The following is a 13,241-nucleotide window of genomic DNA, read 5'->3' as shown; positions in this document are numbered from 1 at the left end:
GAATACATTAAGCATTTTAAATTTGCATACAATTTTATTTTTGTCCAGACAGAATTTTTGATTGGAAAAGATGCTGTTTTGGTGATAATGCATCAAATCCTTGGCCATTCTTAAAGTGATTACACATCTGAGATGTTATTAATGAAGCAGGAGCCACATTATGTAGCAATATGTATCAGCTCAGGCATTGGATCCTTAAGTCTGATAGAAAAAGGGAGGTAGGGTGTGGGGCAGGAGATGAGTCCTAAAGTATAATGAAAGAAACCTAGTTTTGAATAACTTTTCCATGCCTGGGAGGATGAGAGAGGAGTCTGGAAGGGTTGGTTCAGATTCTTAAGGCCTTGAATATCATGCTGAAAAGTTTGGCCTGGGGTGGGTAGTGGGGAAGCTTTTTCAAGCCTTTTTGAGTAAGGAGGGAGTTATCTGGTTAGTGCAGAACTTTGGGAGTGTTCTGTGGCCTAGGAGGACTCGACAGAGGGAGAGAGGCCCCCAATAGGAGTGAGAGAACAAGGAGAAACACGGGCCTCACTGGGGATGCAGAAATCTTCAACCTCTGTGCCGTGGGTGAATTCTCCTTCGGTGCTTGTTCCACGTTCAAGGAACATTCAGCTTTTCCTGAGATTCCCCCACGTGGCTTAGAAGAGCATTCCTGGGGCATCGGTCATGCCAGCTTTGTGCTCTCCTGCTTTGTGTTATAGATTTGCCTGCAAATAGAACCTATAGGATGAGTAGTTTAACCTCATTGTTTGTGACTTCCTGGTTCGTCAGCAATTTAAGTAGTTCTTTTTAGGAGCTTTCATGGCTCTGTATGAAGCCTATACAGGAATACCCGTGGCCGAGAGGAATAATCAGCACATTTGCAGTCTTCAGAATTCTCTCTTATTTCTCTCACTTTAGAAATGCTTGTTTGATTGTGAAGCATTCATTGGCTGGAATTAGACTGAAATGAATTCTCCACAAACAGAAGTATTGACCGAGTTAAGACATTGTGCTAGACACTCGGGGTACGAAGACAAAAGTGAAATTGTCCCTCATTGCTTCTGTCTGGGGAGGTAACGTGGAGGTAGAGATAATGTCTGGAAAATCAGTACAAAGGAACTGTGTTGGTCAGGTTAAGGGCCGGCCACCGAACAAAAAGCACAAACTCCTTTCAAGTCTTATCCTGATGAGTAGAAATAGAGATCGGCAATTAGTGAATTTGCCTTTTGCCCTCTGAACATTAAACATGTTTGTATCGTATGCATAACAGTTATCAGATTTCTTGGTCTGGAACATTGAAAAACTAAAGCTGGTTTGAAATAGGAAAAAATAACAAATTTAACATTTTTACCACACAACTATTTTTGTTTTCAGTAGGTTGTTTATAAATGCCATTGAACTCCATTTTGATAAGGTAATTTGTGGCTATAGATAGCAAAATTTCCATGGTTGCAAGTATAGAAACTACGGTTCATTGTTAGTAGCTGTTGTGTGTAATCAGGATGTCCTGAGGAAAGAGTGTGCATGTTTAGAGTGGATGCCCACATTCCAGAAGCAGACATGAAGAAAGCAGCCTCTCCCAGGGTGCTTTGTAGATAGTTCCTGTATCTTTGGCTATAAGCACCTTTTACATTTCTTATTTCCCTCTCTGGCTGTCTCTGCCTTGTTGGGGTCTTTATTGCTGTTCTTTTAGCCTCACTGGATGGACTGGAAAGGGGAAGATTTCTCTAGCCTTTTCAAGCATTTAAAGGCTGAACAAAGTCACAATCACTTTGGAATTAGAAGGCAGTTTCTGAGCACACCATCATCTTTGGGGAGTGGGTATATTTTTTGTTTTTGTTTTGCTTTTGGAATTGTTTAAATTTATGTATTTAATTTGTTTTTCAATTTTTTTCAGTTACATGTAGAAACATTTTTTGAAAACTGTATTTTAACATTTTAGAATTTATGATTTCTTGATTCCCTCATTCCCACTCCAAGGCAATGAATATTCTGATATGGATTATATCTGTCCTCTCATGTAATGCCTATTTCCATATATCTCATATTTTGGCATACAATAGAAATATTAGAAAGGAAATATAGTTAAAGATGACATGCTTTGATCTGCACTCAAACTCAAACAGTTTCTTCTTTGACTGTGCGACAGCATTTCCATACTGATTCCTTTGAGGTTTTCTTGGAGACTTGCTTTGTTAATGGTGGTTTTGTCCTTCAGAAGTGATCATCATATACAATTTCTTTGGGATACAGACCCAGTAGTAGTACAGTGATCCCTTACCTATGGCAGGAGTTACATTCCAGAAACCCCCACAAGAGGTGAAAATAGGCAAAATAGCAGCATTCACTGCTAGAAGCCTCAGAAGGCGCAGAACATTTGGTGGCATAGGGCTCGAAATAAATTCACACTTTTACAAAAACTTCACAAAAACACAAAACCGCAAAGCAATACTACATGCAGAGGGGCAGCTGAGTAGCTCAGTGGATTGAGAGTCAGGCCTAGATACAGGAGGTCCTGGGTTCAAATCTGGCCTCAGACACTTCCCAGCTGTGTGACAAAGAAGGCAAGTCACTTGACCCCCATTGCCCACCCTTACCACTCTTCCACCTAGGAGCCAATACGCAGAAGTTAAGAGTTTAAAAAAAAATTTTACATGCGGAGATCAATGTGAAGTGGACAAAGAGAGATGCTGAACATATGGGCACGGTGTGGGGGAGCAAACAGAACCATGCTACAGTCACTGAGCCAATCAGTGCCCAGGATACAGAACACAGCTTTGTGGTTGGTCACCTTTCATTCTATCAGGCAACAGTGTGCTGTGAATAATCTCACATTGGAAAACTTGTACAAAGTGGTAGTGGTGGGCATACTGCATTTCCATTGTGTACTGTACAGTATCCATCCTGTAAGGAATTAAATTAAGGGTTTTGATTAAATATGTGAGAATTCTAAATTAATCTTGTGGTTGCCTATTTTAAAATACTATAGCTCAAGTAAAAATGACTTAATAGCTTTTATTTACAAAGAGGTAGAAAGTGAAAGCAAAGAAATACAAAAAGAGGGTAGATAAGATGTCTGCCCTATCACACTAAATATTGCTCTGGTGCTCGGCTCATCCTGGAAGGGCTTGTTAACCCTTTACCGGAGGATCTGGAGTTCCACTCACATGGCCTCCTCAAATATGGGAAGGCCTCTTCAAAACTAATCTGTCTCCAGACACCAGGAAAGGAAGGCCAGCTACTCATTCACCCAAGAGGCAGGCCAAGTCCCAAGTTACCTCCAAGAGGCAGATCACCAGTTGAAGATGACAACCTCTAGCAGGAGAAGATCAGGACTTTTATAGTCCTTCTTGTCCCTTCCCCTCTTCACAGGGGCTAATCACAGCTTCCAAATTGCCTAGCACTACCCAGGGGGCAAATGTCTGTGGGATTTGCACTTCTCATCCTCTGAAGGTGTTAGCTCTTATCAAAGGCCTCTGAAAGTGTCAACTTTTTATCATGGGATTCAACTTAAGTTTCTGATTCATTCGTTTAAAAGGGTAGAACTCTCTCCACTTGTAAGTGACTTGTGAATTCTCTTATTTGATGGCTTACAAAGTGTTAAGTAGGAGTGTTTTTAGTTTTGGTTGATCAGTTTAAAAGTTGCTGATAAAATTCTGATTCATACTTCAAAATCCCCCCTGTGATTCATTGGGAGACTGGTTTTCCCAATGAATCATTTAACCTAACCAGCCTATACTTCTAAAGATATTCTAACTACAGGTGCATACCAATTATACTTTTCTAAGAGGAAAATACAATAGTTAGAGATAAGAGGAAAATAGAAGAAAGAGAGAGCAAAACCAATGTTTTCTAGGCACATTGACAAAAAGCCAATTAGGGGGCAGTCCCCTTTGTCATAAGAGATTACATTCAGAATAAATGTGTTCAGCTCCCTTCAGTTCAATCAGTTACACCCCAAAGTTCATTCTGGATCTTCTTGATGCAGTGGAGATTTCCTCATGGCACTTTCCCCAAAGAATTCATTTTCTTGATTCAAGGAGTTTTCAAGCTTCATTTCCTGAAATGTTTTCTCAATTTTTTTTAAATTTTGGGTTTTATGAAAATTATAAAGTCAACAAAATCCCACAATATAGCAAAAACTCAGAATTAGATTTTTTTTCAAAACCACGATAAGTGAACTGTGAAATAGTGAAGGACAATTGTATTGCTAAGTCAAAGAATATGCATAGTTTTGTGGTCCTTTGAGTTTGGTTTCATATTGCTCTCTAGAATAGCTGTATTGATTCACACCAACAGTGTATTAGTGTCCCAATTTTCCCCATCCTATGCAACATTTATCATTTTCCTTTTTAGTTATGTTTGTTTTTTTTTTTTTTAAACCCTTACCTTCCATCTTAGATTGGCTCCAAGGCAGAAGAGTGGTAAGGGTAGGCAATGGGGGTCAAGTGACTTGTCCAGGGTCACACAGCTGAGAAGTGGCTGAGGCCAGATTTGAACCTAGGACCTCCCGTCTCTAGGCCTGACTCTCATTCCACTGAGCTACCTAGCTGTCCCTTGTTTGGTTTTATATTTTAATGGGCTTTCCCAATTTGTTGCAGTTATAAAGATGTTTGGCTAGTGGATATTCAACACATTTTGTGGTGAATTATACTAGCAATACATTATGCATGATCAGATTTCTATTACTTTTTTTCTGATTTAATCCTCTTAATAGCTGGTAAACAAAGAAGGTAAAATATGATGGCATAAGAATAGAATTTACTAACTGTGATATATTTCTGAATTTATGCTTAGGAATTAATACATAGGTACATATCAATTATATGTTAATATGTTTATTGTATTATATATAAATATTAAATAAATTAAACTATTATAATATGCTTGTAGCTCATAAGCTATGTTTCAAAGTTTAATTACATCATTTCTAAACTAAATGATGATCAAAAGGGAAATTTGCTGTTAAATATGGATACCACTGCTGCATTTACTCATTTATAAGTGATAATAATGATAAGATTTCACACACATACACATATTTATATGTTACTAAATGGACTATAGTCTCATCTAGTTTTTAAATTGTGTTTATTTTTGTTCTACTGGGTTTAAAAAAAAAGAATCTGAAGGAAATGTTGATTTATACATTTTTCCTTTGTGTATTAATTTACTAGTGAAAAATTGTCCTTTTATAGAGGAAGGCTTATGGGGTCATTGACTAATTAGTCTATTTTGTCTTAGTTATCCATTAAAACATTTTGTTTTATATGTGTTTATACTATATTATGTTATATATGAACATATAATTATTAAATAAATAAAACTATTATAATATACCTATATACAGAATATATAGATACACAGTAAAAATGTTTGTGTGTTGAGAGCCTTAAGCAAAATCCAGCAATGGGAACTTGCTAGCAAAATGCATATCACTTGAGAGAAAGTTTTATTTATTTCATATCATTTCATTTCATTAACAATGTTTATAAATTAATCTGTATCATTAGAAAACTATGAAAGATTGTCTTTGGTTGTTGTTTTTCTCCTTAAATGATTTTAAGATGTAGAGGCAAAATTCTTTTTACCTGTAGTGATGTCTTAAAAGTATCTATTGATAGTTAGGAACATGAAGGAAAGGCTTTTCTCATAGGTAATTGAAACATCCATGAATATGAAGGATAATTAGGTCAAAGAAAAGGCTTAATTCTTTTTCTTAGAACTTTAGTTTTGTTTCCAAAATTCATGAAGTATGTGGAAGCAAAATTATGACATAACATAGCCATGGTTCTAGAAGATATTTTAGAGGACATTTTGTTCACTTGCATTATTTTATAGATGAAGACTAATCCCAAAGTAGTTAGAAGTGACAAAAAAGTTACCAAGTCTTTTGACCTTAAGTCATATAATATTGTGATAAAATGGAAAGGTTGGATATGGTTTTATAGGGCCTGTGACTGATATTTGAATACTGACTCTGCTCATTACCTATATGACCTTGGACTAAAAGCCTTTTCCCCTATCAGTAAAGTTGGCTGATTAGAATCAATGACTGTTAAATATGGATGCCACTGCTGCATTTGCTTATTTATAAGAGATAATAATGATAGATTTCACACTCACATATCTATATGTTACTAAGTAAGTCGTAGATTTGTCAGTGTATTTCTGAGAGAAGCAGGATAGAATATAATAATTTCTTACTTAAGCTATATTTTTCCAAAAGTTTAAAATAAGGTAAATGGCACATTTACTTAAGGGATGAGGACAGGGACTGATGTTTTCATTGGTATAGGAAACATCCAGTGAGTTGAATATATAAGAATACAAGTCATTCCCCAATTGATAAGTGATCAAAAGATATGAATAGGCAGTTCTCAAAAAATTAAAACTGTAGGACCATGCAAAAAGTGCTCTAAATCATTCTTAACTGGGGAAATGCAAATTAAAACAATTCTAAGGTACCACCTCATACTTATCAAATTGGCTATTATGATAGAAAAGGAAAATGACAAAACTTGGAGGGGATATAGAACAGTTAAGACACAAATGCACTATTGGGAGTGGTGAACTGATTCTGTCATTCTGGAGAGAATTTGGACCTATGTCCAAAGGACCATTAACAGTACATACTCTTTGACTCAGTTAGAGTTTGTATCCCATTACTAGGTTTGGGTCCCAAAGAGATAAAAATCAAAAAGGTGAAGGATCTATATGTACAAAAATACTTAAAGCAGTTCTTTGAGGAGGGCAAAGAATTGGAAAGAAAGGGGACACCTGTCAAATGGGAAATGGCTGAACAAATTGTGATGGTGATGAAATACTATTGTGCTCTAAGAAATGATAAGCTGGATGATTTCACTTAAAGTGAGAAGATCTTCATGAACTGATTCAGTGTAAAATAAGCAGAACCAGGAGAACACTGTACACAATAAGACCAATATTATGGGATGATCAACTGTGAAAGACATAGCTACTCTCAGCAGTACAAAGATCCAGGACAGTTCTGAAGGCCTTAAGACAAAGAATACTATCCATCTCCACAGAAAGAACTATTTGAGTTAGAAAGCAGATCAAAGCATATAATTTTTCACTTTATTTTATTTGTGCTTTTATTTTGAGGTTTGATTTTACATAAGTATTCTCTTACAATAATTACCAATATAGAAACATGTTTTTTATGATAACACTTGTATAACCCCACACAAAATCGCTCACCATTTCTGGAATGGTGGAAGGAAGGGGAGGTAGGGAGACATTTGGATCTTATAACTTTCAGAAAACGTATGTGGAAAATTTTTATTGCATATAATCAGGGAAATAAAGTATCTTTTTAAAAAATAAATAAATTTTGTACTAAAAGTTAAAAAAAAATGACACAAAGCAGGTCTTGTATAGATAACAGGATTCTAAGGTGCCTTCTAGTCTGTGTTTCCAGGATTAGATTATTCTCACATGGCAGAATTATCTGAGGTCTTTTGGTTTATGGTTCGATCTACCTCATAAATTTGGAATACCTTCCACTTTTCTATGGGCTAATTTCTTGAACACAATTATTTCCTTAATGAAGAAATGAAAGTCATTTTGTATTCTAATGTCTTCTTACATCTGCATCTCATAGTGTCTCATGAAGTCCTTCAAAAGCAAGTTAAAAAGTAAATAAATTTTCTATGTATGTGACTCACAAGAATTGTCCCCTTATTTACTCCACAGCTGTGAACTTCAAAGACATTAACGAAGAAGACAGGAGACATCTTTGCACTGAAATATTTTCTTCTATTGAAACACTGGCATTCACCTTTGGTAATGTGTAAGTAAAAGTTTGTCATTGAAGGGCATTTAAACTCAGGGCAGAGAGAGAGAGGGAGTATTGCTTGTTTCAGCGCCACCAAAACTGTATGATTAAGGATTAAGTAACATTACAGATTTTGTGCCATTCACTCTTGTGCTACTTCATTATCAGGCTTAGAACTCTCCTAGGAAGGTAGCTGATTTAGAGATAAATATATTTTCCCAAGGTCTGGTATGTATACTCTGGGGCTTTATGTGATGTTGGACTATTTTATGGGACTTGGTACTATAAAGGACTTTAGAGATCAGTTAGTCCAATCCTTTTGTTTTAAAGATAAGTAACCTGAATCTCAAAGAGGTGAAATAACAGCCCAAGCCCCAAGAGTCAATAAGGAACAGACCTTGGGTTTAAACTCAGGCCCTGTGACTCCAGGGCCCAAGTTATTTCCATCATGTCATGCTGCTTCCCTTCTCTCAGAGAGGGACAGGGATAGGGACAGAGTGTGGAGGTGGGGAATCACCAATGATATTTTATTAATTTATTTTTTAAAATGTGTTGCATGAAATAATCTCTGTCAAAACATCTGTCTTTTGTCTTTTTCTCCCCCATGACAGTGTTTCAGACTTCCTTATGGGAGATGTAGACAGTGGTTCACCATTGGGACTTTCTGTGTCCCCAGAAAGTCAGGTAAGCTGAGTTTAATCAGGGACAGAGTTTTACGCTTTGTAAGAATTTTAGTTTAGTTTTGCCAATGATTTCTTGGTCTTTTAATCTAGGATATGTTACCATTCTTCAGCTTTTTCCATGCTCCTTATTTACTTAATTCACTAAAATGTTTTGTAAGTTAAATCAGCTATTCATAATATTTGGTTCAGGTATTATGCTTTCTAGTCATTTAAAATGTTAATTATAATGAAGACACATTATTATTTTTCATAGACTCTCATGTAAATATTATCAGTAGTTTCAAATAGTCTTTTCATACTTCAAATCTGATCATACCAAACCCAATCACCCTTCCATGAAAAGTATTTTTGGGCATTACAGGAGATCCTAGGGCAGTGATGGTGAACCTTTTAGAGATGGAGTGCTCAGCCCTGCCCCCAGCCTGCCCCTGGACCAAATGCTGGCCATGCCCTGCCCTCCCTTACCCCACACAGGGGAGGGAGGAAGCACTTCCGTGGGGCTGCTAGGCAGAGGAGTGGGTGAAGTGAGGAATGTCCACAGAGAGTATAAAGAGAGGGAGGGGAGTGCGAGTGCTCCTCTCCCCTCCAACTCTCCACCTGTGAGCAGCCCCACTTGCCCCTGTATGCTGGGCAGAGAGGTGGGGGATGTGAAAAGATGTCAGGTGTGGTGGAGATGGGGAGGGGAGCAGCTCTTCCTAAGTCCCTCTACCTTTCTAGTAATGAACTTGGGGGTCAGGGAGAGATTTGAGGGGAAGGCAGCAGATGTGCCCACTGAAAGTTCTCTGCATGCCCTTTTTGGCACCTGTGCCATAAGTTCGCCCTCACTGTCCTAGAGGCGTAGAAATTTGTGAGTGGTAGAATATAGATTCCTCTTGAATATTTTTTATCTGTGTTTCCTCAGTGTCTGATACTGTGCCTTAAATAGAATAGAAGTTTGACCTCTTCAGTTCAATTCAAAAGACATCACTAAGAATGCCGCAACCTATTCATATGCTATAAAGGTTGTCTCTACCACCACCAAGCAAGTCTTAAGAGTTCTTCAGTCCCCAGCAGGGTGATTCTCCTCCAGAATTCCACTTTAACCATGTCTTGAAGGCTTTACTTCCCATTTTGTAAAACATTTCTTTAGCTAAGTAATTCTCTCTCAATTTGATACTTGTGCAAATGTAGAAATTTGTAAAATATTTTTTTTTGTGAGAACCGGTGTGAAATTAAATTGACCAGTGGGTTTGGGATGTTCTCAAAGATAGAGTTTGATGCATTCAGTGGAAACCCCTCCTGCTTCCCAGCTCTCTCCGCCTCCCTCCTCAGCTCTTTGCAGTCTGCCTCTGGCCTCATCCCTATCAGGTGGCCTTTTTTCTCAGGCCTCATCCTTCTTTTCTGCTTCGTGAGGCTCTCTCTCCTTTCTGGGTTTTTCTCAGCCTCCTCTTTTTGGATTCACCCCCACCCCCACCCCAACCCCCGATTGGTGGCTCCTTCATTGGCTCATCATCAATGCTGCCCAGACATCTAGCTGACATTCTCTTCTATCTCTTCTCATTCCCCCTCCCCTCCTTGGCTCCCATGGGTCTGTTTACTCCCTGCGGACAATGGCCAGTGCCAGTCTCTCTATCCAGTGCCAGGCTCTCCCCGAGCCTTAGTCTCATCCCTCCATTTCACCTCAGAGTCGCCAGGATGTGCCAGCCTTCATTTACCCACATTAAGCTCATCCTCTTAGGCACCCTTCTCTCTTCCCAACTGCGTCCTTCTCCTGAAGGCTTCACATCCGCCCTGCTCCTCAGGTGACCACTCTGGCCATCCTTGCAGCTCCATGGTGCCCTCCCACCCCCATGTACCTCACAGCATCTCTGCCATCCCGTGCTGCCTTTTTATTCACAGCCAGGTGGCACAATGGATAGAGCTTGGAGCCTAGAGATACTTCCTAGCAATATGACTCTGGGCAAGTCACTTACTCCTGTTTGCTTCCATTTCCTAATCTGTCAAATGAGCTGGAGAAGGAAACAGCAAACAGCTCCTGGATCTTTACCAAGAAAACCCTAAACAGGGTCAAGAAGAGTCAGACATGACTGAAAAATGACAGAACAGCAATGGCAGCTTGATTCAAGCCTTCATCACTTCTTGCGTAACATCTTAGAACATGCCCCCCAAACCCCCCACCCCCAGTGGTCTTCTAGCCCTGCCACTCTCCATGAAAGTCTATCTTACACATTTGTTGCCAAAGACCTGACCCTGAGCCTCCCCTGCTCAGCTCCCTATTGCTTCTAGGATCAAGTACCAAGTCCTTTGTCTAGTGTTTAAAGGCTTTTAATGCCTTTTGAGCCTCTCTGAGCATTACATACTCTCCAGCCAAATTGCTTCCTCTGTGTTTTCCTTCCTCTCTGCCCCCCCCAACACACAGACACACACAGAGATATACAGATATACACATGCACACGCACACACACACACACACACACACTCTTTTCTACCAGGGCATCTCTCAGAGAATCCTGTGTGTCTGCAATTCATCTCTGGACTGTTCTACCCATCCAACAGCTATTTTTCCTCTTTCCTAGTTCTAGATAATTCCTTTGTATTTTTTCTCTTTATATTCTATATAGCCTTGAAGATGTCCTTGTTGAACCCCCCTCTTCCCTTTGAATAGAAGCTCCTTGGGAGTAAGAATTCAATTTTTTTGTATCCCCAGGGCCCAGCCCAGTGTCTGACACATAGTAGGTGCTTAATAAATGCTGCTTGATTCCCTATTCTTTGGTCAGGATCCAGCTTTTAATAGCTTTTGTTATGTTCCCATTCTGTCACATTATTTCCTTCTGTCATTATTCTACTTACAAGATAAACCTATTAAATATTTTTTACAAAGTAAATGACTTCAAGTCTTTGTTGAAGTTGTACAAAATGTGAAAGAAACTTTGGTTCATTTTGTATGCAGCACAACTGTCCTACAAGGTTATGGTGTACTTTATAAAAAGATTAAGAGTACAAGTAGGAGGGCTATTCAGTTTTAAGATCATCAAGTAATTTGCAATTTATTAAATCCCATAGTCTTTTTCCTTAGAATTGTTGCTGATTAATCTAGAAAATGAGACATATTCTTTTAAGAGTATCCAAATCTCAGAGAGATTGAGAAAATGAGAATCAAAGTCTTAGATTTGAGCAGAGCATTTTTTAAAGCACCCTTTTCTGCAAGACCACCCAACTCCCCTATCAACATTTATATAATAGTTTTTAAGTTAGTTGTTGGTTTTCTTAAAAGCTTTTTTTCCTTCTTACTCTTGTGTTTCTTTAAAAATTGTTGTTTTTCAATTTATACTGGTAGAAATTGCATCAAGAAGGCCAGTAGATAGTTAAGAGTGATTAGGAAAAAATCCCAAGATATTAATTTATATACTATTTAATCAAAGAAGTTTCAGTTAAGGGAAAAGCATAAAAATGAAGCGCTGTTAGGAATTAATTCTGGCTGAAAATATTTTTTTAAGTTTTATGGGAAATATTGTGTATATGCCTATAAAGATGATAAAAGATGGAAGATAGAGGTTGCTCTTTCTTGATACTATAAACTTTTTAGTTTTGGAACTTGTATGAAGAGATTAAAATTTATTTATTTAACAATCACTTAATAATTTTTTTATTTTTTTTATTTAACAAATCACTTAATAATCATGTAAACTCTTTGAGGGCCAGGATAGTTATCTTTTCTCTTTGTACAGTGTGTCATGGATCTAATGTTGGTTAATAAATCTTACTAACTTCAATGAATTGATAAAAGCCTTATTAAGCAAAATTGTTCATTCTTAGCTCCAGAACATTGCTATAATAAAAATCCTAGAATCACCTAAAGAGATCCTTTTTTGTTTAAACATTTTCTTTCAAAATATTGGACTTTAAATTCTTGGAATGATTAGACAAGACTTGATTTTTATTGATATGTGTCAGAATGGCAAATTAGGGAGAAAAAATTTAAATGAATAGACTAAATTTTTATGCATAGTTTTTATTTTCCTCTAATCTATAAGTTATTTTTTTTATATTATAGTCAATGGAAAACATTTCTGTGAGATCTTTGGGATTGCTGCATGATGATCATCAAGGTACTTAAGATATTTATTATGTTTACTTGCCAACATTGAAATCATTCTCCAACTGTACAACTTCCATATTACTCATATTTGGAAATGGAAAAGCCAAGACAGAATCTGATCTGGACTGATGTAGCTTTTGCTATTTGAAGACTATGTTTTAAAGAAAAGAGAAAACAAATATGGAAAGAGCAATAGCATTCAAATAGAAACTGGCATTTAAGTTGCCCTAAAAGCCCATCAGTTGTATTTAGCAACACCTTTCGTTAGAGATAATCTGAGCCAATATTTTTCTTCTTGCTTAGGGAGCTGATGCCAGCTTTCCTGGCAGCACTTAATGATATTCTACAGTTTAATATTTTCTTTTTCAGGACCTCTATGGCCCAAAGATTTGGATAGCATGCTTCTGAGGAATGAGGATGGGGTTGAGTTGGCATTGTCATATGCTAAAACATGGTCAAAATATATCAAGGATGTAATTACATGGGTTGAGAAGAAAATCAACTTGGGTGAGTGACCCTGTCAGGTATTTCTTCAGCTTTGTTGTTGTAGAATTCAGCTATTTGTGAGTTATCTGACAGAATTGTCACTAGTATGATTTCTAGATTAGTAGTAGTTTCATTGAAGCTAGTAAAAATGGTGTTTTTATTGTTAAAATAAGGAAGTGGTCTTTATATATATATATATATATATATATATATATAT

General features: G+C 37.4%; 1 protein-coding gene across 1 annotated transcript in view; it reads left to right on the top strand.

The window, feature by feature from the left end:
* LOC123246682 (rho GTPase-activating protein 29-like) overlaps window positions 1-13,241 on the top strand; it is a 51,219-nt gene that overhangs the window by 9,691 nt on the left and 28,287 nt on the right. The window contains exons 3-6 of the mRNA XM_044675491.1: window positions 7,696-7,792; window positions 8,389-8,461; window positions 12,494-12,548; window positions 12,908-13,045. Of these exons, the coding sequence (XP_044531426.1) occupies window positions 7,696-7,792; window positions 8,389-8,461; window positions 12,494-12,548; window positions 12,908-13,045 (363 nt within the window). The remainder of the gene's footprint in view (window positions 1-7,695; window positions 7,793-8,388; window positions 8,462-12,493; window positions 12,549-12,907; window positions 13,046-13,241) is intronic.

The sequence above is a fragment of the Gracilinanus agilis genome, chromosome 4, assembly GCF_016433145.1.
Source record: "Gracilinanus agilis isolate LMUSP501 chromosome 4, AgileGrace, whole genome shotgun sequence".
In the NCBI taxonomy this organism is placed as follows: domain Eukaryota; kingdom Metazoa; phylum Chordata; class Mammalia; order Didelphimorphia; family Didelphidae; genus Gracilinanus; species Gracilinanus agilis.
This window is presented reverse-complemented; position numbering and strand designations above follow the sequence as displayed.